The sequence below is a fragment of the Lasiodiplodia theobromae genome (genome assembly GCF_012971845.1).
Source record: "Lasiodiplodia theobromae strain AM2As chromosome Unknown scaffold_4, whole genome shotgun sequence".
Taxonomy (NCBI): Eukaryota; Fungi; Ascomycota; class Dothideomycetes; order Botryosphaeriales; family Botryosphaeriaceae; genus Lasiodiplodia; species Lasiodiplodia theobromae.
The window spans coordinates 748,813-774,827 of NW_023336530.1; the positions used below are offsets into that span (position 1 = coordinate 748,813).

General features: G+C 55.9%; 6 protein-coding genes across 6 annotated transcripts; 5 read left to right on the forward strand and 1 right to left on the reverse strand.

Annotated features, from left to right (window-relative positions):
• Positions 1-1,766: 1,766 nt before the first annotated feature.
• On the forward strand, positions 1,767-7,860 carry LTHEOB_1651 (tRNA-splicing endonuclease; the record flags this gene model as incomplete). Its single annotated transcript, XM_035510376.1, has 3 exons — positions 1,767-1,795; positions 1,864-5,733; positions 5,781-7,860. The coding sequence occupies 3 exons, from the start codon at positions 1,767-1,769 to the stop codon at positions 7,858-7,860; spliced, it is 5,979 nt and encodes a 1,992-aa protein (XP_035366161.1).
• Positions 7,861-10,424: 2,564 nt separating this feature from the next.
• LTHEOB_1652 (uncharacterized protein) lies at positions 10,425-15,325 on the forward strand (the record flags this gene model as incomplete). Its single annotated transcript, XM_035510377.1, has 11 exons — positions 10,425-12,163; positions 12,275-12,351; positions 12,421-12,529; positions 12,595-13,634; positions 13,743-14,207; positions 14,283-14,358; positions 14,440-14,474; positions 14,529-14,894; positions 14,940-15,084; positions 15,193-15,228; positions 15,295-15,325. The coding sequence occupies 11 exons, from the start codon at positions 10,425-10,427 to the stop codon at positions 15,323-15,325; spliced, it is 4,119 nt and encodes a 1,372-aa protein (XP_035366162.1).
• Positions 15,326-16,351: 1,026 nt separating this feature from the next.
• Positions 16,352-17,092, forward strand: LTHEOB_1653 (Glucosamine 6-phosphate N-acetyltransferase; the record flags this gene model as incomplete). Its single annotated transcript, XM_035510378.1, has 3 exons — positions 16,352-16,653; positions 16,793-16,922; positions 17,003-17,092. The coding sequence occupies 3 exons, from the start codon at positions 16,352-16,354 to the stop codon at positions 17,090-17,092; spliced, it is 522 nt and encodes a 173-aa protein (XP_035366163.1).
• Positions 17,093-18,349: 1,257 nt separating this feature from the next.
• Positions 18,350-20,370, forward strand: LTHEOB_1654 (FAD binding domain containing protein; the record flags this gene model as incomplete). The annotated part of the gene is made up of 3 exons (XM_035510379.1): positions 18,350-18,747; positions 18,817-19,216; positions 19,270-20,370. 3 exons carry the CDS (start codon positions 18,350-18,352, stop codon positions 20,368-20,370), a joined length of 1,899 nt encoding a protein of 632 aa, XP_035366164.1.
• Positions 20,371-21,223: 853 nt separating this feature from the next.
• LTHEOB_1655 (C6 zinc finger domain containing protein) lies at positions 21,224-21,541 on the reverse strand (the record flags this gene model as incomplete). The annotated part of the gene is made up of 1 exon (XM_035510380.1): positions 21,224-21,541. One exon carries the CDS (start codon positions 21,539-21,541, stop codon positions 21,224-21,226), a length of 318 nt encoding a protein of 105 aa, XP_035366165.1.
• A 3,016-nt stretch (positions 21,542-24,557) lies between these two features.
• LTHEOB_1656 (uncharacterized protein) lies at positions 24,558-25,964 on the forward strand (the record flags this gene model as incomplete). The annotated part of the gene is made up of 1 exon (XM_035510381.1): positions 24,558-25,964. One exon carries the CDS (start codon positions 24,558-24,560, stop codon positions 25,962-25,964), a length of 1,407 nt encoding a protein of 468 aa, XP_035366166.1.
• Positions 25,965-26,015: the final 51 nt, after the last annotated feature.

A 26,015-nucleotide genomic window follows, 5' to 3' on the forward strand; every position in this document is an offset into this window, starting at 1 on the left:
TTTGAACGCGAAAGAGATTTGTCACAGTCATCTGGGGGGCGTTTGAGCGGTGGTAATGGTTGTTTTATTTGCTTAGGGTCCATGGCTTTTTGGGGATTATTGCTCTCAACAAAGAATACCAAGCAGAGCGAGGCGCATGGCGGATACCAGGGTCTTTTCTTTCTTCTTCATCTAGTTCCTTTTTTGCATCGGCACCCTTTGGCACTCCTTCAAAAGTTGCGAGGTTGGTTTGGTTCGTCCATTTCCTTTCCTTAGCCGCTCCAATTCTTTCGCTGAGTAGTCTTTGGCTCTTTCTCCCCCTTCTGCATTAGCACGGCCGTACTACCTAGGTACGGGGTTTAGTTTTTTCTTTTTGATACGCGATTGCATAGACGGCATACACTGTTATGGCTTGATTTTTCCCCTGGCAATCCTGTTCGAGCAGCGCTGCCGCGGCCGTTTTCTGTAGATAGGAATGAGCAACAAAAAGCTTCCCTGATTCGACTTGGAGTTCTTGGCTATTGTGATGATGCATGAAGATGATCCCGCAATGTGCAGTAGGCGAGGGCGCTGGCCGCCTTGATACAACTGCAGTCCCAAGCAGCTGTTGGTTGCATGCCCCAGAATTCTGCCTGTATTTGAGATAAGGATTCGGACACGTGAAAGGCCAACCGACTGATGAGACGTCTCTCTTGCCTTCCGACGTTCTCGTCAGTTTTATGTAGGAGCTTCTCCTTGACCATTGAAAGATCGCTTGAGTGATCGACAGGAATCGTAGCAGCGCCCAGCATGCCAACTACCTTGGCCCCCGCCTTACGTGACTCAGAATTTGCTCCAAGAATGAGCCAAGACTCACCGGAAATACTGTTGGTGTTGGTCTTTTGCCGAAAGCGGAGATGCTCAATTGGGACGCTACAGGAATTGACATTAGGTCATGTGATGCCGCGTTAACGTGTCAAAATCGTTTTAAGCTGAGGTCAAGTGAGGCAGTCCCCGATTAGGCAATGTAGCATGTCATTCCGTGGAGGTGAGTGCATGGTGGGCACTTGGATTCGTGGGCGTGAAAATGTAGAGGTGCGTGAAGCTTGTGATTGCGAGAGCCAGAGAGATACCTATTCTGGCATGTCTTTCTCAGCAAAATTGTGAGTGAATAAATTCGACGTCAGCCGCGGGGAGCGTACCGGCAAAATTTATTCACGAACCGCGAGTATCTGTGGCTGTTGTACCTGATCAAGCCGGACCCGGGAGGCCGTTGACGCGCGTGGCGCTCGGCGCTTTGCGGTCGGCCGGGAGTCGCGCTGTGGACGCGGGCGCGATGATGCGCATAGGGTACGCCCGCGAAATCGTCGGCCTTGCACCTTCAAAACTTCCGCCTTCCATACGCTCGCTCATTCACCCACAAACACCTCGCCAGTCTTTGTGCACGGGGACGCGCGTGATCGGCTTCTCGTCAACGCCGCCAAACGCCGTTCCATTCCTTTCGGCGTCCGTCGCCCCCCATAAGCACCGCGCCCGCGCTCCGGACCTCCACCATCCCTCGTCGCCCGCCCTTGCCCGCGTTTGCACTGCACCTGCCGTCGGAGCGTAGCATCGCCCAAGCTCGGACATTACCGGCACAGCCATCCGTTGCGCCGCGATTGACGGATTTCTACGCCCGACAGCCGACCCTGACGAGAGCATATTGACGCTGGAGATGACGAGATTGTAACCGTTTGCTGGACGAACAATTGCGCGTACCCGAAAGACTTGGCACACCCATCAAACCAAGAGTGAGGCTCCTCTCTGCCATGGGTGAGGTGCTGGTGAACAAGCTCAAGTGAGTGCACTCCCTTAGGCCGCCCTCCAAACAGCCCTCATATGGCTAACTTGGCATCCTTCATACAGCGAGCTTAAGGCTCTACCTGAAGACGTCCACCTCTTCTGCCCCCGCACTGGTTCCGATCCAAATGGCGTCTATCTGGAAGAGGATCTCGTCGGCCATCTGGATGGCGAAACTGAGGCGGAACGGCAGCACCGGGATAAGAAGCTAGCAGAGGCAGAGGCTAGGAAGAACCTCGTCCTGGAATGTCTCCCCATCTTCGCCTTCGATGGTGCCGATGCGGCAGGATATCAGAACTGGCTGAGAGAGAAGCTGAACCACGCCATGACGTCGTGCGATGTGTGCATCAGATTATATCACAGGTCAAGGAACGAGCTGAGGCATAAGCTCGAGGAGGACTACGACTCGGAAGAAGTCGGCTCGTTCATGGAAGTCTTCGACGACATGAACCTTGAGCGGATAACTGCCGGTCTTGATCATGCGGCTGAGCTTCTCCGGGACCTACCGGAGGAGTCGCGCGGCATCAAGGCTCTAGACGAACAAGGCATGTATGCGCTTTTTGAGTCTCTCAGCTGCGAGGCGCTCCTCAAGAAGGAGGAAAAGCTGGCGAAACACTTTGATGAGCCTTTTACCCTCGTCCAGACCAACAGAAGGCTACGGCTCGGTCAATATACTGCGGCCATGACGAGGTTCCTTTTCAGCTACAACAAAGAACGCTTTGTCTGGGCCTTGGGTTCGTGGACGAAGTTCAAGCGCGGCATCACCAAGACGGAATTTGCCGCTTCAGTTCGTGACCCGCTCTTTGACGCAATGAAAAGGGTACAAATTATATGCATGGATGTCGAATTTCTGCCGACATTTTGGATGGGTGTTCGGCAGATCATGGACAAGCTTGACAAGGACCTCATCACCCATTCCCTTCGAGCCATCGAGATCGACGTATGCAAGCTTGCCCTCGAGCACCTGCAATTCAAATTCTCGGGGTTCAATGACTTGATGGCGACCATTCAACAGCTCCTCGAAAAATCGGCTGTTGATTTCTGGGATGCCATGGGCCCCATCTCGCCGGTAACCGTCATTGAGCAGATCATGGGGAACCAGACCCTGGAATCAATTCTACTCAAAGTGGAAAGGGGAGACGGGTCCCTGGACGAGGTCTTTGGCTGGGTCCAGCCTTTCTTCGACTCTATCAAACCATCAAATCAGACGCCGGCATGCCGCGCACTTGTTCATCAACTTTTGGACCGTTTCCAGAACGACAAGTACTCACGCCCCTCGCGAGCTTACTGTTATGAACTTGGCCTGCGAACTCTTTTGCAGTCTTTGCAAAAGATGAACGATATCAACGCCCGCTCAAACTTTGTTGGATACGCGACCGTTTCGGACATGCTCGATTTTGTCAATGTGCACATCGAGGACATTCTGGCTACCATTAGGGTCAACAGGAGCCTCAATCAAGACATGCACATTGTCGAGCTCGGTCTACAGGTGGTGCATTACACTCTCCAGCTTGACTGTCTTTCCCTTGATGTGGACCGGGGGACTCTGCTTAAGGGCGCCCATCTGCATCACGACATGAAGACTGGCGTAGCACCTGTCTGGGACACAATCATCAAGTCTATTCACCCGGGTGACATTGATCTCGCTACAAAGGTGCTGATGGGTGGTGGTCTTCTTGTCGGCATGGAGAAGTTTGTTGTTCGGACGGGCGTGCAAATGTCACCGAGCATGATCTGGTGGAACAAGACTTTTGACAACCTGTCGGAGGCTGTGACCGAAGTCCTCGAGAAGCTGTCCACCTTTGCTCCCAGCGACCTTGACAGGCTTTTTGACTCGAGAGACTCGGCGCAGGCCGTCATAATTCACCTTTTCTCCTCAGATCAGCCACCACGTCAGGCAGCCATTGACGTCGTTAAAACGGTCAGCGCGGAAAGCAGTCGCCGAGACGCTCTTGCCCACATCACAAAAGCCTTTTACTTGAACACACTCCAGCCCATCGTACAGACTCTACGACGCGTGTATAGAAAGCAGGTGTTTGCACCAACGCAGAACATGCTGAAGGTATGCACCGACATTGTGCAGGTCCTTTGCAACCCTCAGGACGGCATCCTGAGATCACGAACCCTGACCTCGGAAGAGGCGGACGTGACCGAGCAGCTATGGGCAGAGCTGTGGCAAGCTCTTGCTGTCATTTTCAAGAAGACGGAAGACTGGAGCAACGTTGGCCACGACAAAAACGAAATGATGAACTTTTGCCGCGACACCATGCAATTTGCGGACGAACTGTACGATGAGTACAGTCATTTCGCGAATGCGTTGGGCCAAGCACAAGGGCAGAATACGCAGGATGGCGCGCTTTCCAAAGCAGACATCGCCAAGAAGCTCCTAAACCGACCGAACGACACAATGGAAGGCATAACCGGATGGCTGCGCCTGCGTGATGAATACCTCATCGACAAATCGGTGGCTCTCACCAGCAAACTTCTCGTCCGATTGAGAGCCGCAGACATCGACATTGCTAATGAGACTCGCTTATTCATTGGCGATGTTCTGAAGGGAGGCATCAAGACCAAAATGTCCTCCAATCAGTCGGCTGAGCTTGAAAGGGCTCTCGAGAAGCATCTCGGGTATTCCATCAGAAAAGAGGAGAAGATTGCAAAGAAGATCAAGCAAGGCTCAATTAGCGCGTGGGCGACAAGCGGTACTGGGGTGTCTTCTCCAGCCAGTTCAGGTGCCGACGAGCCTGATAGCATCAAGAGGGTCGTTACCGATATCACGCCCGGCGCTGCAGCATGGAAGGAACGGCAAAAGGCTGTCCAACAACAGGCTGTCCAGATGAAGAAGGCGGCTGCTGCACAGGACCGGAGCGATTACTTGAAAAAACGCGAGCGCGAGAAGCAGGAAGCGCAGAAGAGACGGCAAGCTGAAATCCAAAAAGCCAAAAGCAAATCCCTTCCTTTTATTGGCCAGACAGCAGAAGCCGGATCGGGTACTCGCGGCATTGGTGTTGCCGGCAAGGACCATAGCGCGAAGGGCGAAGGTGTCATGGTCTCCTCTGATGAGAGTTCCGACGATGATGATGACGATGAGATTGACGAGGAGCTTTTCGGTCCGTCAGCCAAGGAGAAGAAGGCCCCGAAGGCGAAACTCCCCCTTCTTCCGCAGGGACCGGTTAAGAAAAAGAGGGTTCAACGGTCGTTCAAGGATATGCGTGCTCGATTGGCACCAGATTTGTCAAACTTGCACAAGACTATCTTGAGCTGGGATTACTTCCACGAGGGCGACTTCCCGCCAAACTCTCGGACTGACATTTACACCAAAGTTCCTAACAAGTTCAACACGCCTTACGACTATAAAAATACGTTCCAACCACTTCTTACATTGGAAGCGTGGCAAGGTTTTGTCAAGGCTCGTGAGGAGGGAAGCTTCAAAGCGTTCGAGCTCAAGGTCGTCACCCGTTCTACTGTGGATCAATTCATCGAGCTGTCTACGAACATGTCTCATGCCGACAACAAGGAGACCATGATTTCCGAAGGAGACATTTGCCTTCTATCCAAAGCCCCGCGACCGACTAGTACACCTGATGCACCGAACTGCTTGGCTAGGGTTTATCGTATCACGCGCAAGAAAGCCCATCTGGAAATCCTATACCGTCTTTCGAATAACTCGCCTCTGGGTCAGTCACTTGCTGCAAATAGTATGGTATACGGAGCCAAAATCCAGTCCATCACGCCTCTTGAGCGTGAGTACGGCGCACTGGTGGGTCTGCAGTACTATGACCTTTGCGATGAAATTTGCAAGGCCAAGCCATCACCGCTCTTGAACTACTCGGACAAGCAGCTTGAGCAATACAAGGAGACGTATAGCCTGAACAGGGCTCAGGCGAAGGCGGTCAGATCGGCAATCGACAATGACGCCTTCACGCTCATTCAAGGGTAAGTGGAATGAATGCATATAAAGATCTAGTCTAACGAGTGTGCAGTCCTCCAGGTTCGGGTAAGACGAAGACGATTGTCGCTATTGTCGGTGCTCTATTGACAGACAGCCTCCGAAATGGTGGAGGCACGGTCATCAACAAGCCTCAGCCCACAGGCGCTGCAGCAATCCGCAACAACTTACCGGCTCCGAAGAAACTGCTTGTTTGTGCACCGAGTAACGCTGCCGTGGACGAACTGGTTATGCGTTTCAAAGAAGGCATCAAGACAACGAACGGCCAACATCGCAAGATCTCAGTTGTCCGTTTGGGACGTAGCGATGCCATGAATATCAACGTCAAGGACGTCACCCTGGACGAGCTTGTCAACGCAAGGCTCAACATCAACCCCGAGAAGGACAACAACAATGCGTACGAACAAACGGGCAAGATCATGAAGGAGCACAAGGCGGTATCGGAGAAGCTCAACGAGGCACGCGAGAAGCTGGACTCGGGCGAACTCAAGGGAGAGGCTCTGTCTAACCTCAAGGACGAGTTTGACGCTCTTCGCCGCCGCAAGTTTCAACTGGGCAACCAAATCGACCAGCACAAGGATGCCGAGGCTACGCAGAGTCGTACAGCTGACCTGAACAGGAAACGGGCACAACAGGCTATCCTGGACGAGTCTCATGTCATTTGCGCGACGCTCAGCGGTTCGGGTCACGAGATGTTCCAGAACTTGAACATCGAGTTCGAGACTGTCGTCGTTGATGAAGCCGCTCAGTGTGTTGAGATGAGTGCTTTGATTCCTCTGAAGTACGGCTGTGCGAAGGCTATCTTGGTCGGTGATCCCAAGCAACTGCCTCCCACGGTCTTCTCCAAGGAGGCCGCACGCTTCCAGTACGAGCAGAGTTTGTTCGTTCGTATGCAGACCAATCATCCCAACGACGTTCACTTGCTTGACACACAATACCGTATGCATCCGGAGATCAGTTACTTCCCCTCACAGACTTTCTACGACGGCCGCCTCCTCGATGGAGACGACATGGCAAAGCTGCGGGTCAAGCCCTGGCACAGCAGCACGCTTCTGGCACCCTACCGTTTCTTCGACGTTCAAGGACAACATCAGGCGGCGCCGAAGGGCCATTCGCTCATCAACATTGCGGAAATCGAAGTCGCAATGGCGCTATACAGTCGTTTGATGAACGACTTCAGAGACTCTACAGATCTCCGTGGCAAGATCGGCATCATCACCCCTTACAAGTCGCAGTTGCGCGAGCTCAAGGACCGCTTTTCGCGGCAGTACGGCGAGAGCGTGTTCGAGTACGTCGAGTTCAACACGACGGACGCGTACCAGGGCCGTGAAAGCGAGATCATCATCTTCTCATGCGTGCGTGCCAGCCCGGCGGGCGGCATCGGTTTCCTGCAGGACATCAGGCGCATGAACGTCGGTCTCACGCGCGCCAAGAGCTCGCTCTGGGTGCTGGGCAACTCGCAGTCGCTCGTGCGCGGCCAGTTCTGGAAGTGGCTGGTCGAGGACGCGCAGAAGCGCGAGCGCTACACGCAGGGCAACCTCATGGCCATGCTGAAGAAGCACAGCAGCAATTACCCGGCGCCCAAGGGCGCGTACGACGGACCGGTTACGAATGGAATCCAGCCGATCAAGCGCGATGAGTTGCCGCCGCCGCAGGTGGTCAAGCAGGAGCAGTATGAGGGACGGAAGGGCAGCAACGCGAGCTCCTCCGAGGGCAGCAGCGACTCGAAGGTCAAGACGGAGCAGATGGCAGCTCTTGCGATCAAGAAAGAGAGGAGTGCGGATGACGATTGGAGCGAGTTCTTCGGTGGTGGCGACGCCGCGGAGCAGCAGGACGGGGACGAGGATGTGGTCATGAAGGACGACAGAGCCACTCCGGACGGCGTCGGCGGCGGCAAGGCTCAGCAACACGCCGACTCATCGAGGCGGAGCTCGGAGGCGTCGGCCGCTACCGACCGTCCGCCCTCTAGACCGGGATCAGCGCACGGCAGGGGTGGTGCTGGTGGAGGAGGAGCGAGCGGGCCGGCGAGGCCGAAGATGGTACCATCGAAGGTGGCCAAGAGGAAGGCGGATCCGTTCATGCCAAGGCAGCCGCCGAAGAAGCCTAGGCCTTGAGTGGGGAAAAGTATTGAATCTGGATCGGATCGAGGGAGATGATTGATGGTGGAGCAACTTTGCGCGAGGCATTGATAGGCGTTGCTAGCCTTTGGGGTGCATTTGAAGTTACATTGAGAACAGTTTTCTTTTTTTGCTTTTTTTCTTGCTTGCTTTGAGAGGGCGAGACATGCATCACTTGGGTTCTTGGGGGGATCAACTGTTTCATGCCGGAACCATTTCTCTTCTGGCAAAAAGTCCCGAATTCTGATGGGTTTGGATTGGTATTTGCGGATAGCGGCAGAATATTTTCTCGGAATTGGGGGAGGGTGGCTGAATGGTCGCTTTATGCCTTGCTTTGCAACGGGACGGAGATAGAAGGTCTCTTCATTGGTGGTCCTAGATAGAGAGTGAGCGGGTGAGCGCGCGTTGAATGCTGTGAGTGAAGGGCGTTCTGGAGAAGATATCTTCCTCCTTCCTTCCTTTTGCCGTGCTCGGCACGAGGTTGGGCACGAGGCGATGAGGGGGGAAAAAGCAGCGAGATTTGCCGCATGGCCGCATAGCAGACGCTCGGATCTGTGGGAGAGGCAGAACGAGGACCGACGGCTCGACGGGGGGAAGCTCGTGAGCTCGGTGTGTGGCGGATGGATGGTGGACTGGCTGGGTTGCACGGCTCAGGGGACCCGGCCATTCGGGACGCTTCCATGCAAATGGGGCCGAAAGGCGTCGGCCTGTGTTCCCGCACTGCGCGACATTGAGGACGAGAGAGATGGAAATCCCGATGGCGAAGCTGCGGGTGGAGCCATGCATGTCAGCCTGATGGTCGTCGGCCCATCAACCATCGTCCGGACGCGTAGTCTCGCGCTTCCTTCAACGTCTGCTATCGACCCGTCCCCGCTTAGTCGTCCACGTCAGTCGGACTGGTCGACGGCGCGGTCCGGTGACGCCCCGCCCGCAGATCAGCAAATCGATCAACATGATATGTATGAACCGCAGGCCTGGGACGACGCGTCGTCGGCGGACAGTATTCTCGTGGGCATCCAGCGCCTTCTTTAATCTCCGTTCACTGGACGTTGCACAACGCTTATCCCCATCGTGTCAACCTTTGCTGATCTCTGTTTCAGAAAACGCCCACGACCACGCCTGATGTTTCTCTCAGTTTCCCTGTCGCCACGCTTCATTTCCTTTTTCTGACGCCCGCAATGACAGCTGCTGCAATAGCCGGTGCGGTGTCTCAACCCGCCGGCCGGCTGGCTGCAGCAAGAGCGAGAAAGCCGACACCGGGGCGTTGGGGGGTCTACTCCGACGCAAGGGAGAGAGAGTAGAGGTGATTCGCCCGTCGCTCTGACTGCTGCTGCTGCTGTCCCTACCGTACTCGCCTTTCCCCGCATCCCTACCTCTTCCTCCCACCCGGTCACTGGACCGCCCACCGCTCATTGCTGATGCTTCACAGACGGCCTTCATTCCCCCACTCACACCCGTCGTCTCCGGACTCATGTGAGCGTGGGTACTGTGCGTGTCGTCCTACCATCCGTCAACCCGTTTCGGACGGGGGCGATGTCACACGGCAGGCGCTGGCGCTGTGTGCTCGACCGGCTTGCCCATCTCTGGCCGCGCCGCTTCTGCCTTTGGGAAGAGGGCGGCCACGCTAGGGGCAGCTGAGCGACTGAAGCTCCATGCGGACGACGATTGCCAGAGGGCGCGCGGAATGCTTCGGGCTGGATGAGGTGAGATGGATCTGAATGGCCGCTGCTGCTGTGAAACGGGCGGACCCATGGCCGTTGGTCCAACAGTTCGCCTTAACTCTTACTGCATGTCCAGAAAGCCTGTTCCGGGAACGCATGCTGACCGTCGCACCGTCAAAGAGTGTGGAGGGGAGCAATGCCATCGAGTGAAGCCATGGGCGGAACATGGCACAAAGAGCACGTTGCTTATATTGCCGCAGCGCCGGTTTCTCTCTTGCAGCTCCTCCCGGGTGTGGCTAAAAAAATTTAATGAGCTTGGCCCTTCAGCTTTTTGCTTCGGCACCTGCTGCTGCAGAGCAGATGAGCGCAGGCCGGTCGCGCCCGAGCAACTACTACCATACACTGCTACTCCCCTCTCCTCCCCTTTCGCCGCCGTCCATTGCTTCAGACTTTCCGACCCACATATCCGCGCAGCTGCTACGTACACGACGTTTGGTACCAAGCACGAGAAGGGATCAGGCATTGCATGCACGCACGTAGCGCACGCGCCTTGTACAGACGACACGACCTCCGCAGGACTCACGCTCGCACGAGAGGTAACAGGCCTCGGAAGAAAGATCAATACCACGGCCCAGGGGTACCCGACAGTCCAGAACAATCGTCCACGCGCCCCCGATTCTGGAAGCTTAGATCTTGGTCTTGCATCTTGCCTTGAGCTGCGAGCCCGACTGTGTGACGCCGCAGTACGTACCGGGTAGAACACCACGTCCCGACAAAACCCACCAGCTCAACCCCCCAGTCCCGCCGTTTCGTCTTCCCCGACCCACCGCGTTTCGCGTTTTGATTTCCCGGGCTCTACCCTGCTGTCAAGCTCCTGAGCTAGCCTCGACTACGCAACAAATGCAGCCAGCCGTTGGCATCGGTGCAACCGCCACCGCTGGCCAACCTTCTCATCATACCATTGTCCACTCACTTGGCGACGACACCACTGCTGGCGCTACCGCTCCTCCGACCGCCTCCTCTTCCTCCTCCCAGTCCCAATTCGCCACGCGCTCCTCCCCTCCCCATAACCGCAACCCGTCCCCACTCATCTTCATGAACCACACCCCCCGCACGCTCGCCAACACCACCACTATCGTTCATCCCTGCGCCCGCACCGCTACCACCCGTAGCACGCACGCCGAACTCTTCTACGAGGACGGCGCTCCTTCCCCGTCCGAAGACCAGCTGCAGGGCGTCGAGCACGTACACCTGCTGGAAGGAAGAAGCATTGCGGACGACGCTGCTACTGCTGAGCAGAAGGGCGTCGAAAGCAAGCCCCGCCGACGGAACAACGGGCCGTTCCCGACAAACGACGACACTTTGTCGTCATCCTCCTCCGACGTCGAGGACGACGGGGAAAGGGACGAGTATAGCCTCGTGGAGGTGAAGAAGAAGAAAAGAAGCGGTAGGAACAGGAAGAACAAGGTCAGAGACGGCAATAAGAACGACGGCAACAAAAGGCAGCGCAGTAGAGACTACCTCCGGCCGAGCACCAGCAACAGCACCCACGACGACGACATCACCGCGTCGTCGACCATCAGCAAAGGCCGCAACAACAGCGGCTCCCGCGAGCGCTCCGGATCCGGCTCGCCTTGCTGGTGGAACCTGCCCGACCAACCCTTTTGGCCCGAGTTCACCGGCAGCACGGCTGCTGCCAATCGCGTGACGGACAGTACAGACGCCAACACGGACGGCGGCGCTTCTGCCACCGCTGCTGCTGCTGCTGCTACAGAACCAGCAACCACCACCACCACCAGCACGGCGGGCGTGACGGCCTCGACGCCGACTGACGCCCTTGGCCCCCTTCCTCCTCCGTCGTCGTCGACGTCGTCGCCCTCCGCTGCTGTAGCACTGTTCAACACCAACAACACCACCAACAACCGGAAGACGGAACGAGCCGTCCTCCGCAAACCCCTCCGCGTCGACACGTCCGTCGGCGGCGGCAGCCCGATACACCATCACCCACACCCACAACCGCACCCACACCACCAACACCGCCGCCCGTCCCTGCCCATCCAAACCCTCTCCAACACCTTCTCCGCCGCCGCCGCCACCATCACCGGACCGGAAAGGTGGGGCGTGCACAAGCACAACAACAACAGCAACAGCAGACCGCCCACGCGCGGCCGCCGCTTCTCGTGGGACACGCCGGGCGACACGCCGCCGGCTCCGCCGTTGTTCTTTCCCGGTGGTAGTGGTGGGAACAACAGCAACAACAACAAGAACAAAAAGAAGATGACGACGACGAATACGGCGGCAGGAGCGGTGCCGCGGCCGTCAGGTGGTCTCGGCTTGTTGGCGTCGTCGACAAACCACATTTCGTCATCCCGGTCGTCGACGACGGGCGCTGCGGCCATGGCGGCGGCTGCGGCGGCCGCGGCTGAGGAGGCAAGGTTCCAGCGGTTCGATTTGGCGGACTTTTTGAGGAATACGGGGCCGGAGAGTGCGGGGTTGGCGGGGATGGGGATGGTGGGGCCGGGTGGTAGGAGGTCGGGAGGAGGGAGTGGTGGGAATAGGAAGAAGCACAAGAGTGCGTTGAGGTTCTTGGGGTATAAGAGGAGGAAGAGTTTGGCAGAGAGGGTGGGGACGGTTGAGGGGTGAGTGTGCTTTTCTTTCTCTTTTGTTGTGCTTTGTTGTCTTGATCGTGGTGTGAAGTGGACGGGGGAGAGGTCGTTACTGAGTACTGATGGTCGACGTTGGAAAATCAGGGGTCCTGGCGTCTCGCAGCCAGCACCGGAGACGTTCGTACCAGCACGAGGGGTCGTACAGATGGAGACAAAAGGAAGTGAGTTTTCGCCCTATCCCTTTATCCAAGGGGTCTTCCGGGTTGGGAAGGAGAAACTAACAAGAAAAGACAACCCGACCAAATATCTCCAGATCGTGACGAACCAAAGCCCAGCGGACAGCCAATCTCTCGCCAGTCAGTCGTTGCTGACCAACCCATCACTGACTACTTCTAAGAGGTAAGTACTTTCATCACTGGAGATCTATCGTAAACGAGGTACTGACACGAGAATACTCAACTCAGCAACGAGATGCTCGCCATGAAGCGCCGCTCCGCCTCCCTCCCGGACAAGCCCAACTCCTGCCTCGGCACCGAGCAGTTCGACACCTGGCTGTCCACCCTCGGCATGCAGCAGCAACTGCCCGACCCGTCCGAACCCAACTCGGCCGTCGAAGAAGCACCACCACCGAAGACACAGCAGCCTCCTCCCCCTTCTTCCCCCACGGCCACGGTCGTCACGGCGGCCACCGATGCCAACAGCAGCATCCGCCACGCCAGCAGCAGCATCCGGCTCGTGAGCCGCAGCATCAGCCCCGAGCCGCAGCCGAAGCCGCAACAGCAGAAGCAGCAGAAGCACTCTCCCTCGTCAGGAGGAGGTGGAGACGACATCAAGACCAGCTACGCGACGGCGACGGACGCGAAGGCTGCCCTGTTTAGCAACCCGCCGTCGTGCCTGCCGACGCCGACGAACGCCGTCCATGACCTCGCCTCGACGTCTTCTGCTGATACGGTGACGCCTGGCGGCTCGGGTTCGGGCTCCGATGACGACGGAGGTGTCGCCACGACGAGCGCCAGCACGACGCCGTTCGTGACGCCGATGGAAGAGCTGCAGAAGCCGCCGGTGATGGCTGCGGCGGCGGCCGAACACCACCGCCATCGCCACCTCCAGCGCCGGGCGACGACGACGTCGGCCATGACGGCGTCGGATACGGACCGCACGGTGCAGGGGCGGGAAGAGCAGCAGCAGCAGACGAAGCAGAAGCAGAAGAAATCATCCTCGTCGAAGAAGAGGAGCAAGGAGGAGAAGGAAGACGCGCGCAAGAGCCTACCGTCGCAGCTGGCGCTGGTCGCGCGCTCGCACCACCACCACCAGCTGCTCCAACAGCAGCAGCATCAGCAACAACAGGAACAGCAGGGCCGCCGGCCGGTCGTGGCGGTGCGCGAGAAGACGAGCTCGGAGCGGTTGGCCGGCCAGGGGAACAAGCGCGGGGAGCAGGATGGGGGTAGTCATCACCACCACCACCACCACCATCATCATCATCACCGCCTTGCCGCTACCCCTGGTGCGTCTGCGGGCGAACAACAGCAGCAGCAGCAACATAACAGGGTCGACTCGGTCATCCCGGACACTTCTTCCGTCTCGAGCTCCACGTCATCTTCGTCTTCCGCAGGCGGCTCCTCGTCAGAGGGAGGAGTAGCGCGTGGTGAAAGCGCGACGCAACAGACGTCGACGCCACCGCGCCGCAGCCGCGAAGACAAGATCCGCGCGCGCAAGCTGCGCGACCTGCAGCAGCGGAAGCGGGCGAGCAACGAGCAGCGGCACCATCACCACCAGCAGGGCATCGACGAGATCGTGGCGCAGACGGTGGTTGCGAGTGGTGGAAAGGAGCAACAGCAGCAGCAGAATCAGCAGCAAAGGGGAGACCAGCTCGACCGCGCTAACAGGCTGTTGCAGAGGAGAGCGAGGGACGAGCAACAGCAGCAGCGCCCGCGGCCGAAGTCGATGCTCGTTCTGCCCGGCGAGCTGCAGGAGGTGGTGGAGCAGCAGCAGCAGCAGCAGCAGGCGGTGGTCATGTCGCTGAGCCCGGTGGTGACGGTTGCGGAGCAGATGCCGACGGCGGCGTCGTCGTCTTCTGGTACCAGGGGCAGGCAGCAGGCCAAGAAGCCGGCGCCGTTGGTGCTCAGGGAGGAGGTGGAACAGGGTGGCAAAGGGGAGCTCCACAACCATCACCACCACCACCACCACGATCGTCGCCGCAGCTCTGCCAGCTTGCTCGCATCGTCGTCGTCGAGACCGCAGTCCGGCGTCGTGCGGACGAGCTTGAGCGCGCCACCAGCCGCTTTCGTTGCCGGAACTGGAGCTACCAGCAAGGACGATCTGGACCACCATCAGCAACAACAGCGTCTCTCCGTCACTTCTTCTTCATCCGCAGGCCGTAGTGGACTTGGTCGCTCAGCTTCGCTCAAATTCGTGCCTGGGCGCGAGGAGCAGCTGCGCGAGCTGCGGGCGCATCTGCACGCGCACTCGGGCCACTACGGGCTGCAGACGCATCAGAACGGGAGCCATTTGAACAATCTTACCGTTGAGACTGGTAATCAGGGCCAGCAGCAGCAGCAACAACAACAACAGCGTCGCGAACATCACTGGACGGACAGCACGAGCACCAACGGGCCGTTCGGGTACTACTTCCAGAACGGTGGGAGCGGTAGTAGCGGCAACAACGCGCAGCAGCGCATCTCGTCGTCGTCGGCGGCGTCGGGCTTCAGCTTCCAGACGCCCAGCGCCATGTCGGTCGTGTCGAGCTTGGTGATGCAGCCAACTGGTGGTCATCATCACCACCACCACCATCACCATAATTACAAGCAAGATAACGCCGCCATCGCTGAGGGCGGTAAAGGGGCTGACCCTGCTTCTGCTGCTGCTGTTGGCGCGAGAGCCAGCGTGGGAAGCAGTGGGAGCAATAACAACGAGGGCTCTTCTTCTTCGGGGAGGGAGGCCCAGCTCGAGGCGAGGTGCGAGGCGTTGGAGCGCCAGAATAGGTTGCTCGAGGCGGCGCTGCAGGCGGTGTTGAAGACGAGCGGGATGATGAATCGGTGCCCGTCGTGTACGGCGAGCGACAGCGACGTCGCGTCATCGGCGTTGGACCAGCAGCAGCGGTATGTGAGTGAGGGAACCGGGACGGATGACGGGAGTGGAGCGTTGGAGGTGCATTTGGGGACCAGTGTGGAGGTAGGTGGAGAGGGGAGGGAGTAGGGGAGAGAGTATGTGGATTTCCTTTTCTTCGGTTTGGAGGGGCTTTTTTGTTTAATGGGTGATCGGTGGTGGGCGGTTTGGTTTTTTTGATGAGGCCCCTCCTTTGCGTTTGGCTTTGATGTGATGATGACCGTCATTCGTTTTGATATTCCCTCTTTTTCTCTCGTGTACGTTTACCCCAGGATATTGTGATTAGCGGATCAAGGTTGGAAGCTTAAATCAGGAAAAGGTGAGACTGAAATGGACGAAGACAGGGCTACAGATTAATGTGAAGCAATTGCATCTTACGTGTGTTTCGAACAGCGAGATAAAATGTGAAGCGGATTTGGCCTGCATTTGTCATTGGCGGCGGGGAAGTGAAGGCCTTAAAAGTCAGGTTTCACTCTTTAACAGAAGGCTTTCACTCTCTGACATGGGCTGCTGCACCGTGACGTTTCTCAGCGGCCGAAGTAAAGGCGAGAAAGATGCGCCACGCTGCGGGAATCCCGAAGATGCTGGTCGCTGACGATGACAGCAGCGGTGAAACCGGTATTCTCAGCCCCGAGCTTCGACGAGAAGTGTGTGTGGGTGGGGTGTGGCGGCGGGCTTGGCGAGATCTCTTAGGCTCGCTATTTTTGGGGCGTGACCGCAGCAATGGCGCCGATCAGGAACGACCAGGGTGCCCCGAAATGCTGGCCAACCGACGTAAACACCCAGCTCTTCTCCTTTTTTTTATATCCTCCCGCTACTCCAGCTCCACCCTCACTTCTTCTACCTCTCTCTCACTTCAATCACTCGCTCCACCTCTTCAATCGGCCCTCGCGCACCCCCGAACTCCGAAATCTCAGCGCCTGACGCTCGATCGCTCGTTCGCTCGCTCGCTTCTTGACCCCCCCGGACCCCGCCCTCCCTACCGCCGGCGCGAAACCAACAGAGCTCCAACCAACACACACCTACTTCCGCTCGCGTCCTCTCTCCGCCGTCGTTCCCTCTCTTCTCCCAACAATCCCAACAACCCAAAAAACTCCACAACAAACAAAACAAACCATGTCTTCAACCGTCCTCTCCGACCCCGAAGCGCCGCTCTTCAGCACGGAGCTGATCTCGCCGGCGGTCGCGGCGGCGCTGCCGGCGGGCTACACGGTGCGGCCGATCCGGCGCAGCGACTACGCGCGGGGGTTCCTCGACGTGCTGCGGGTGCTGACGACGGTGGGCGACGTCGACGAGGCGGCGTGGGACGCGCGCTACGACTGGATGAGCCGCCGCAACGACGAGTACTTCCTCATCTGCGTGCTCGACGGCGCCGGAAAGATCGTCGGCACCGGTGCGCTGATTGTTGAGCGGAAGTTGTGAGTACCTGCTGCTTTTCCCCTGATGGAATGGATGGAGTCGAGATGCCCCGCCCCGCCCCGCCGATGCGGGGTTGGGGGGTGTCGGCAGTGTGTGTGTTGGGAACCGGTTCGCTGACGATGATGTGCGGCGGATTAGTATTCATAACCTCGGCCTTGTTGGACATATTGAGGATATTGCGGTCGCGAAGGATCAGCAGGGCAAGAAGCTGGGTCTGCGCGTCATTCAGGCGCTGGACTACGTTGCGGAGAAGGTGGGCTGCTACAAGGTGAGTCTTTGTCCCATACTTGCGGATCGGGGGAGATCTGGTGGGGTGAATTGGGCTAACGCTGGATGCTTTCTCGACAGACCATCCTCGACTGCTCCGAAGCGAACGAAGGCTTCTACGTCAAGTGCGGCTTCAAGCGCGCCGGCCTGGAAATGGCCCATTACTACTAGCCGCCCGAAGGCTTGGTTTGGAGTTTATGATGGCTGGGAAATAGGCGATATCTTGGAGATCTCATTCGGACATGTACGACTATGATATGAAGGATATAGAAGGATGATGAGAGGATATATACATAGAAGAGAGAAGAATTGGTTGAGATACCATCCAAATGGTCTATTCAACTATGATTGGAACGTTCATCTCTTTGTGATGTGATCAGGGACAGCTGCAGCTCTCGAAAGCACATTGGCGTCCAAGATTGCAGATCGATTTTGAGACATTCACCGTCCTCAATACTGACCATAGCATTTTCTCATTTGAGACTCTTTCATTTCTTCTACAGATCTCGGGTAAGCTTAAGGGTTTCACTTACACTATTCGTGTAATGATTCAATGATTGACCGGTAGGCGGGCGGCAGAGCAGGTCATAGATGGAGGGGATGACATCATCGGATGTAATTATGAAGAGAAAGAGCTCAATCACGTCCGTGACCTGCTAATTCGCTTAGTCATTTGTTCTGAGTCGTCTTTGGCTCAACACCACAGATAACTCAAACCGGAGCAAATCATTCATACATCAATTTTGAACGATCTAGCACCGACCTCATCCCCCGAACTTTCTATCATCCCATGTAAGGGTCACTCGGGGTACAGATCCGGTTCGTCGTCATTATCTCTCATACCACGCAAAATAGCCCATCGACAACAAATTGTTCACTCAAAGTGGAGCGGTGTTCGGTGAGGGCACTATGCAAATATATTAGCCAAGTATTTTTCATCTAAACAATGGAGAATTGCAGCTCTTAGCGCGGAGTATGTGACATTCTGTTTTGCCGGTTGGGTTCGTATTGGGGGCCAAAATGGGGTTGCCGCTCGCAATGATTGGCGCCGCAACACTTGAGTCGGGACCATGCTGGAAGTACAAGTAACTTTAAAACAGCAAACCCTAAAGAATACACAGAACTGGGGTGCTAAAATAGCCGAACGGGACGCTACCTACAGATTGGGTAATAGGTCCAGCCGAATGGGAGAAGCAAAGCCGTTTCGCGTCCGCGCTTCCGGCTTGGCCCATGGGCAGAAATACGGTGTATGCAGGGTCTCGACCAAGATAGCCGCATGTCGAATAATTGTAGCTGCAGGAAGGATTGCTATCCTGGAAAATCGTGCAGATAGATACGGACAAATATTTGTTTTAACCGCGACATTTCTGTTGCCATTGACGTCCTTTGCAGCCTTTCTGTCCACCCTGCTTGGTGGAATCGTTTGAGATGATGGGCCGGACCGGTTTCCTTCAGTTTTGTTCCATATTGAGCTCGAGCTGGCTGCTTGTAGGCCCTTCAGCTGCAGCCAGCACCGGAGTAACTCCCGCTCAGTTCTTCCCCTGGGAGGAAAATGTGGTCACCAACGACACACTGAAAAATTCGACCCAGTATGCTGCGGCATTCGGACCCGACACAAAGCCGTCGAACGTCAATGAATGCAAGGTCTTTCCTGGCGATGCCGATTGGCCTGCTGAAGACGTTTGGCAGGCATTGAACACTGTGGTGGATAATGCTCTGATCAAGACGATACCTTCAGCTCACGACTGCCACGATGAAGAATATGGCCCCTACGATGCTGAAAAATGCGCATTCGTTGCTCAGCAGTGGAACAACTCATACTTCCAGTAAGCTTTCAATCTCCTCTATCGTCCACGGGCTCCTTCACGTCGGCAAAATAAGTAACAGCTGTGCAGCGCAGATGACCCGACGTCTATTTCCTGGCCACTGTGGCAGGGCCGGACCTGCTTGCCTACCGGGTACAACGGCACCAGCACGTGCACTCTGGGAGGATATCCGTCCTACGTTGTCAACGTCTCGACCGTCGCGCAAATCCAGATTGCCGTGAATTTCGCTCGCTATTTCGACATCCGTTTGGTGGTGAAGAACACCGGCCACGACTTCGCTGGCAAGTCTACGGGAGCAGGGGCTTTGAGTATCTGGACGCACTACTTGAAGGACATGGAATTCTACAAGGCATACGAGACACCGACGTACAGTGGGCCAGCGATCCACGTCGGTTCAGGTGTACAAGCATTCGAGCTCTACCAGTACGCCGAGGACAACGACGTGACAGTGATCGGCGGAGAGTGCGAGGTAAGCATGACGATGCCTTGCCTCCTGGAAAAAGAAGTTAACCATTTACGCAGAGCGTCGGAGTCACAGGCGGCTACGTCCTCGGCGGCGGGCACTCGCCGCTCTCCAGCATCTACGGCATGAGCGCCGACCACGTCCTCGCCCTAAACGTCGTCACGCCCGACGGCCGCTTCCTCACCGCGTCCGAGACGACGCACCCGGACCTCTTCTGGGCGCTGCGCGGCGGCGGCGGCGGTACCTACGGCGTCGTCAGCTCCGTCGTCGTCAAAGCGCTGCCGAAGATCCCCGTCACCATCTCGCGCTTTTCTTTCTCTACGGGCCCCACCGTCACGGCTGATACTTTCTGGGCCGGCTTCCGCGCCTACTTTGATGACTTTATCGTCAACGCCGACGCGGGCACGTACTCGTACTTCTACCTGCTGCCGCTCGGCGACGGCCAGTTCTCGTTCGAGATGCGGCCGTGGTTCGCGCCGAACAAGACAGTCGAGGAGTTCGAAGCCATCGCGGAGCCGTGGTGGGCGCGCCTGCGCGAGCTCGGGATCCCGTTTACGCCGAACACGACGTACCATGAGAGTTTCCACGCGGCGTGGCGCGCCGGCTTCTCGCTCGAGATGGTCGGCTTGGTGACGTCGCGGTCTGGCGGCCGCTTGTTTCCGAAGCAGAACTTCGAGACGGCTGAGGCGAGGGATGCGACGCTGGCGGCCTTCCGCAACACTACTGAGCAGGGCGCTGTGCTGCTGGCTTACAATATGAAGAATGCTGCGCCGACCGGCCAGGCGAGGGACGCGAATGCGGTGAATACGCACTGGCGTGATAGCTACATGCTGGCGAATGCGGGCGGCGGGTTCATCGATGTGGATGCGAGCGCCGAGGAGATCAGGAAGTCTTTTGAGTATCTGACGAATGATGTGTTTGGCGTGTGGCGGAAGGTGGCGCCGACGGGCGGTGCGTATCTGAGCGAGTCGGATATCTTTGAGCCGGATTGGCAGGATGCGTTTTACGGTGAGCATTACGAGCGGCTGTACGCGCTGAAGCAGGAGATTGATCCGCTGGGTGTGTTTTACGCGCCGACGGCTGTGGGGTCGGAGAATTGGGAGGTCCGGTCGGAGGATGGGTGGTACAATCAGAATGGGCGGTTATGTCGGAAGGTTTGAGAGAAGGCTTGGGTAGGAATCAAAAAGTTTCATTGGTGCACTTTAACCATGACAAGATTTATGTTTACCGGTGGGACTTGATAGTGAGCTTGCTTGATGCAATCTAAAAGTTTTGGAAATATTGGCCATAGTAAGCGTTAGAAACCGATACTAAGCACTAGGCGGAGTTTAGAGCATGTGGGTAAGTGGTTTGTTGGTTGATCTACAGGCTGGCAGACCTCAGAGTATGCCGGTCCAACGTCCCCTTCTTGACTAATATATCAGGTGACTCTTGACATGTGACTTTCAAGAGTAAGTATCTCCAATCTCGCTGCTGGACCACTTTTTGGCGAGCAATATTGTAGATGCTTTGTGCAAAATGTCAGCCAACTCAGCTTTTGCTAGATTGGGCCGTGAAGGGTGGCTGACTTCTGGCAAGACCATCACGCGCATCATCATGGGAGCTGGAAGACGGGAGTTCTCAAGGGAATGAGCAGTCAGAAGGGTGATTGGTTGTGGGGTCCGTAAGCTCTGTGGCTCTGCGGGATTGGGCTGTGATACACTCCCGCGTTGCGGATGTGTGATACGTCGCCTTTCGCAGGAACCAGCCCCCAATCTGCCTTGCAGTCAACCTGACTTCCCGCCTTGAATCTGATCCCGCATCAACTCCGGTCAACCTCAAAGGCAATTTTTATCCCACAAGGAGACGTTGCGCATCCATTGCTACGTGAAGGGGCTCGGTCAGTAGGTCAGAGCCTCCACGCTCCTCGGATCAACGTGTCCGACCGCCCTCACCACCCTTTTCATCTATCTCATCGCTGTAACCACGAAGCCTCATGCAGCTTTACTGTTGACTACATACCACCAAGAGCATTCAGTCGCCATCCCTCTCGCCATCAACCAAGCTCCCGCCGCCACACTGTCCTAGCTCCCAGCCTTTAGCAGTCTCCAGGCGGTCGCTCGGTTCGCCTCCAGCACCCCGGTGCATTTCAGCACCCCAGGCATCTCGCTCGCCCAGGATTTGCGAGTTGGCGCGCTCGTACTCCCTCTGGAACCAGATGACAAGATCGCGAATACTCTCGCCGTCTTCTGCAGCGCCGGCGGTTGTGTGTTCACCTCGAATGTGAGTCTTAACGTGCAGCGCCGGGAGAGGGGCCACAGCTGCCACTGTATTAGAGAGCACTGATTCCATAGGCTGGTCCAACTGTCTGGTCGCAGGCGCGCATGCTGGCCGTTCTGGACGCACACGGTCGTGTTGAAGGCCTAAGCAGATCTGCGGCTCGACTGTCTCTGCCTCCAGCTGTGCCGGCTGAGAGCTACGCCGTGGGCGTGCGTTCTCTTCTAGTCCGTGCGTTTCTGACCTTGTTGCGACGACATCTGCTCCACTCCCTGGATTTCCACCTGACACACTGTTGCTGACTTCTTCTCCATTCACTACGTCTTGTCTGTGTCTCGATGGCACATTGGAGTCAGCCTCGTCGCTCTGATCTGACGACTCTAAATCCACAAGAAGTCAGTCCTTGTACGATCTCAGAGTCCTTCGTTGTTCGATCTCTGAACGGGCACGGCACCCGACGATCTTCCGGACCATTGCCGAACACCAAAAGGGCATTTTCATCCTCTTAAGATGAGCAGCCACCCTTGATTTCCAGTTCTTTATCTTCCCTTCTCTTGCGTGAAAACACGCTTACCCCAGAGTTACGTACCTTCGTCGGTTAAACAGCCTCGTTTGAAGTACGCCGCACATGCAATGAGAGCTGCGATCACCGCTGGAATACCGACTAGTAAGGCTACAAGCTGGATCACATCGTCCTTCTCCCAACCATCGCTACCGCCTTCGCTATTACCATATACCTCTGTACCTCGAATTAGTGGAAGACATTCGTTCCTGTGGATAGGATGATGGTAGAACTGGCTCGCATGGGATACTGGGCTGGGGACGCGCTTACGCGGAACCATGACTAGTAGGACCAGCCCACAGGTGGTCATGCTTTTGCAAAGGCCTCGAGTATCGGTCTGGGCCAGGATAAGAGGCGGTCACGTCGCTTGTGACACGTTAGGAGCCCGGGATATGGACCTTGGAGTCTGGAGCGAGCTTGGATATCAGCGGGTTGCCGTCTTCCCGGACGTTGGCTCCAGGTTGCCTCACGATGGTACTCTTGACAACTCTTGGTGCTGTCACTGGATTCTCCTTTCGAGGATTGACCGCTGGTGTCTGCTGATGCTGTAGCCTTTGGCTTCGTTGCGTCCCTTTACTCTCCGTTTCTGTGCTCTGAGGCTTGGACGACGAGGTTGCCGTACGAAATCTCTGGCTAGTCCTCAGCCACTCAGGGAGAGGAACACCAGCATCGGAGAACACGACCCTTTGACTTGAAATACCCGGGCCAACATCAGCGGTGGAAGTGCGATTAGCTTCTCTCAGCTCGTTTGTGCCTCTGATTACACCTTCTTTCATATCTTTTTCCTACTGGATCCGCGCACCCATTAAAGCGAAGAGTCGTGAGGCTTTCACTAAAGGGACGGCGAGCAAGTATCGCCCTTCTTAATCGAACCATATCAGAATTGTTTAAACGAAATAGCAGCTCGTAAGTGGGAACCTGTTTTTTTTTTTTTTTAGTTTTTCTTTTTAAAAAGAAAGAGCGACAAGTATATTTGAGCCTCTGAAAGCTTTTAAATACCGCTACAAACTAAAGCAATACATAAGTAGAACTGCCTATCCGTAGCGAATGCAATTTCAATTGTGCCAAATGAACTCTTTTAAGATGCACCAAGATTCAGAGACTGCGCGCTGGAGAATCTGTCAAAGCATATATCCAGGCATGCTCGTTAAAAGCCAATTCCTTGTCTGTGCGGTGACACCATGCTCCACCATGGCGAGTGGGCACAGCTATTTGCTTCTAAAGCATTGTTATCCTGCATCTCTATACGGTATGTCTTACCCGGACGACTCAAGAGTATAATAGACACACCATGAACTTCTCGCTTGAATTCGAATATGGGGCAAGGCGCTTCTTAAGAAACGTGGCCTTGCATGGCCGGGTTGATGCACCGCTGCCTGAGGCCGACATGCGCAATTTGCTGGCTAAAGTGCAAGGACAACATCTCCAGCCTGCTCAGCTCATCAGCCGCTCTCTCAACTCCCTTCGTGCCCGCTACCTTCTAGGTCCCTATCGGCTAGACATTCAATTCACCTTGCAACGCAATTGAAGTGCATTTACATCAGGTGGTTTGAAATTATCCAACGATTCTCACCCGTAGCCGTTTACGCGTGAAACGACCCGTAGGTCGAATCTAGTAACTTAGATACGGAACGCAATTAGACAGAGAGAACCTCATAAACTGCTCGGCACCATTGACAAATTGCTTATTGAACACGGTGGAGATCATTCTCCCGTTTCAAGTGAAAGGTGACGGATACCTACAGTAGCCAAGACAGACTCGAGGGCTGCGCGACCAGGGGCAGCAGCTGACGAACAAGAAAATAGCGCAAAACCTCGTCATTATCCTTGAACGCTTACAAAATGCATCTCAGAGAGAACAATCCACGTAAATGAACCACTGTCGGTTATGATTGCTGCTACAGAAATAATAAACTAACGGGCTTTCTCCTAATAATGGTTGAGATGGTGTCCCACCCCTCAGAAATTGTTCATGGAAAACATCAATGTTTCCTCCAAAGCGCATGACTGGAGGAAAGTTAATCCTTTCCAATAACGCTTATCTTACGTGAGACTCAGGTTTTGTGGAACTAAAGAGCTTCAATATTGCTGTGGCTCCGGGAATCCATATTTGTAAGCAACACAAAAACAGCATTTTGATCCTCAGAATACACATATTCGACCATAGCAGAACTTATCGTGGATATTATGCGAGTTAATGGACCTCAAATAACCAAAATCTAAGGAAAGTCGACGATCATGCCTCCTTCGTCTGGGCTTGACAGAAAGTATATGGAGTTAAGCGGAAACACCGACGCATGTCACCGGATACGGTGATGTAAACTGAAAAAGGCAGGCTCCGTGGCTGCAGATGGCTCTTTTCAAAGGTGTTCCGCTGCTTTCCGTCTGGGGGCCATCTTTCAGCTTCGAGCCTCATGCATTGAGGCGGGTCTTGGCGCCTGACGGGGATGGTTCAGCTCAGCCTCGTTGCCTTACACGCTACCATTCCTTATATTTCGAGGTACTCCTCAAAGCTCGGACGTAGTCGGCATGAAGAATATGTCTGCGGCAAGGGGTCTTCTCGTGGCTGCCTTTGCCGCAACCCCGGTCCTTTCAGCCGCAATCAAGATACCACAATCTCCTGGCCATTTCACTTCAATCCACCAGCGCGAAGTCGTTGAAAAGTGCCCTGGATTCAACGGAAACCCTGATCTCTACGGCTTGGGCATTCGACTTGGTGTTTATTCTCAGTGGTTCTCGTCATGGCTCACAAACACCTGCAACCCATCCGCAGCCGCAGCCAACCATGACGCCAACTCCATCTTTTTGCTGGCTTTGCTGATCGGTATCTCAGTGGCTGTGGCCAACGATGCGATCCGGCCAGTAGAAGCGTACGTCATGCTGCACATTTGCTTCGGCTTCATCTTCACAGTCTTGTCTCTCCTGGGCGTCCGGGTGTACTTCCTTACTCCACGAACACTGTCAGAATTCCTCTGCCATGTGCGGATAAAACGGGAGGCGCTTCGAGGATCAGTCCGTGGGCGTATCCAGGCTGTGCAGACTGCGTTTCGGCATTTCCAGGAATGGCTGCGCTCGCGTGGCGAAGACGATGGCGAAAAAGAGCCACAACAACAAGAAGAAGGCCACCAAGACAACAGACGTGCATCTGTCGCTTCAATGGCTGCCATAGGCAGAAATACTATCTGCGGGAAGCTCGTCCGCAACCTCCGCCAGATGCCCGATGCATCTCTCCCGGCAAGCACCCTGGGCTTGGTCCGCGCTTCGACCATCGAGTTCACTTCCGATGCCGTTTCATTTCTCAAGCACCCCTCGCTGTCTTGGTCCGGCGTCGCATGGCGCAGCGCGGTATTGACCTATCTCATCGGCCTCAACCTCTGGTTCTGGTGGTCGCCCTGGCTCATCGACAAAGTATCCGAGTCCACCGGCGGCAAGGCCTGCGCTCCGTCCATCTTCTTTTTCGGCCACCAGCACATCACCGGCTCTCTCCTAGACTTCTTCCGCAGTGTGTCTGTTATCCTTGCCATCCCGGCACTATGGTTGTGCTGGATCATCCTTAGCGCTGCTTTCGCCGTGTGGAAGTTCGTGCTCGGCTTTCTCGCACGCTGGCTTGTCATCACTGCTCTCGAACGCATCAGCCCTGGCATGTGGGATAATCTGTACGATGGAACCAAATTTGCGATTGGCTTGTGTTTGACGCCATTCATGCTTTGGGATAACATTTGGCCGTATGTGGTTATTGATGGGTTCCTGGGGTCTCCAGTGCTGCTGCACGGCATCTACTCGTTCTGGACCATCGAGTCGGGAGATCTACCCGGTTGGAGTGACCTTTGGAAGCCTTTCATATCGTTCATGAGTCGCGGTACTGACCTGGACAGCGGTGCGGCGAGAACGCCAGGGGGACGCTTGGAAGAAAAGCAGCAGGCTTCAATTCCGTAAGTTCGCGAACGAACTGCACAACGCTGAGAAGTGGGGAGTAGCTGACGCAGT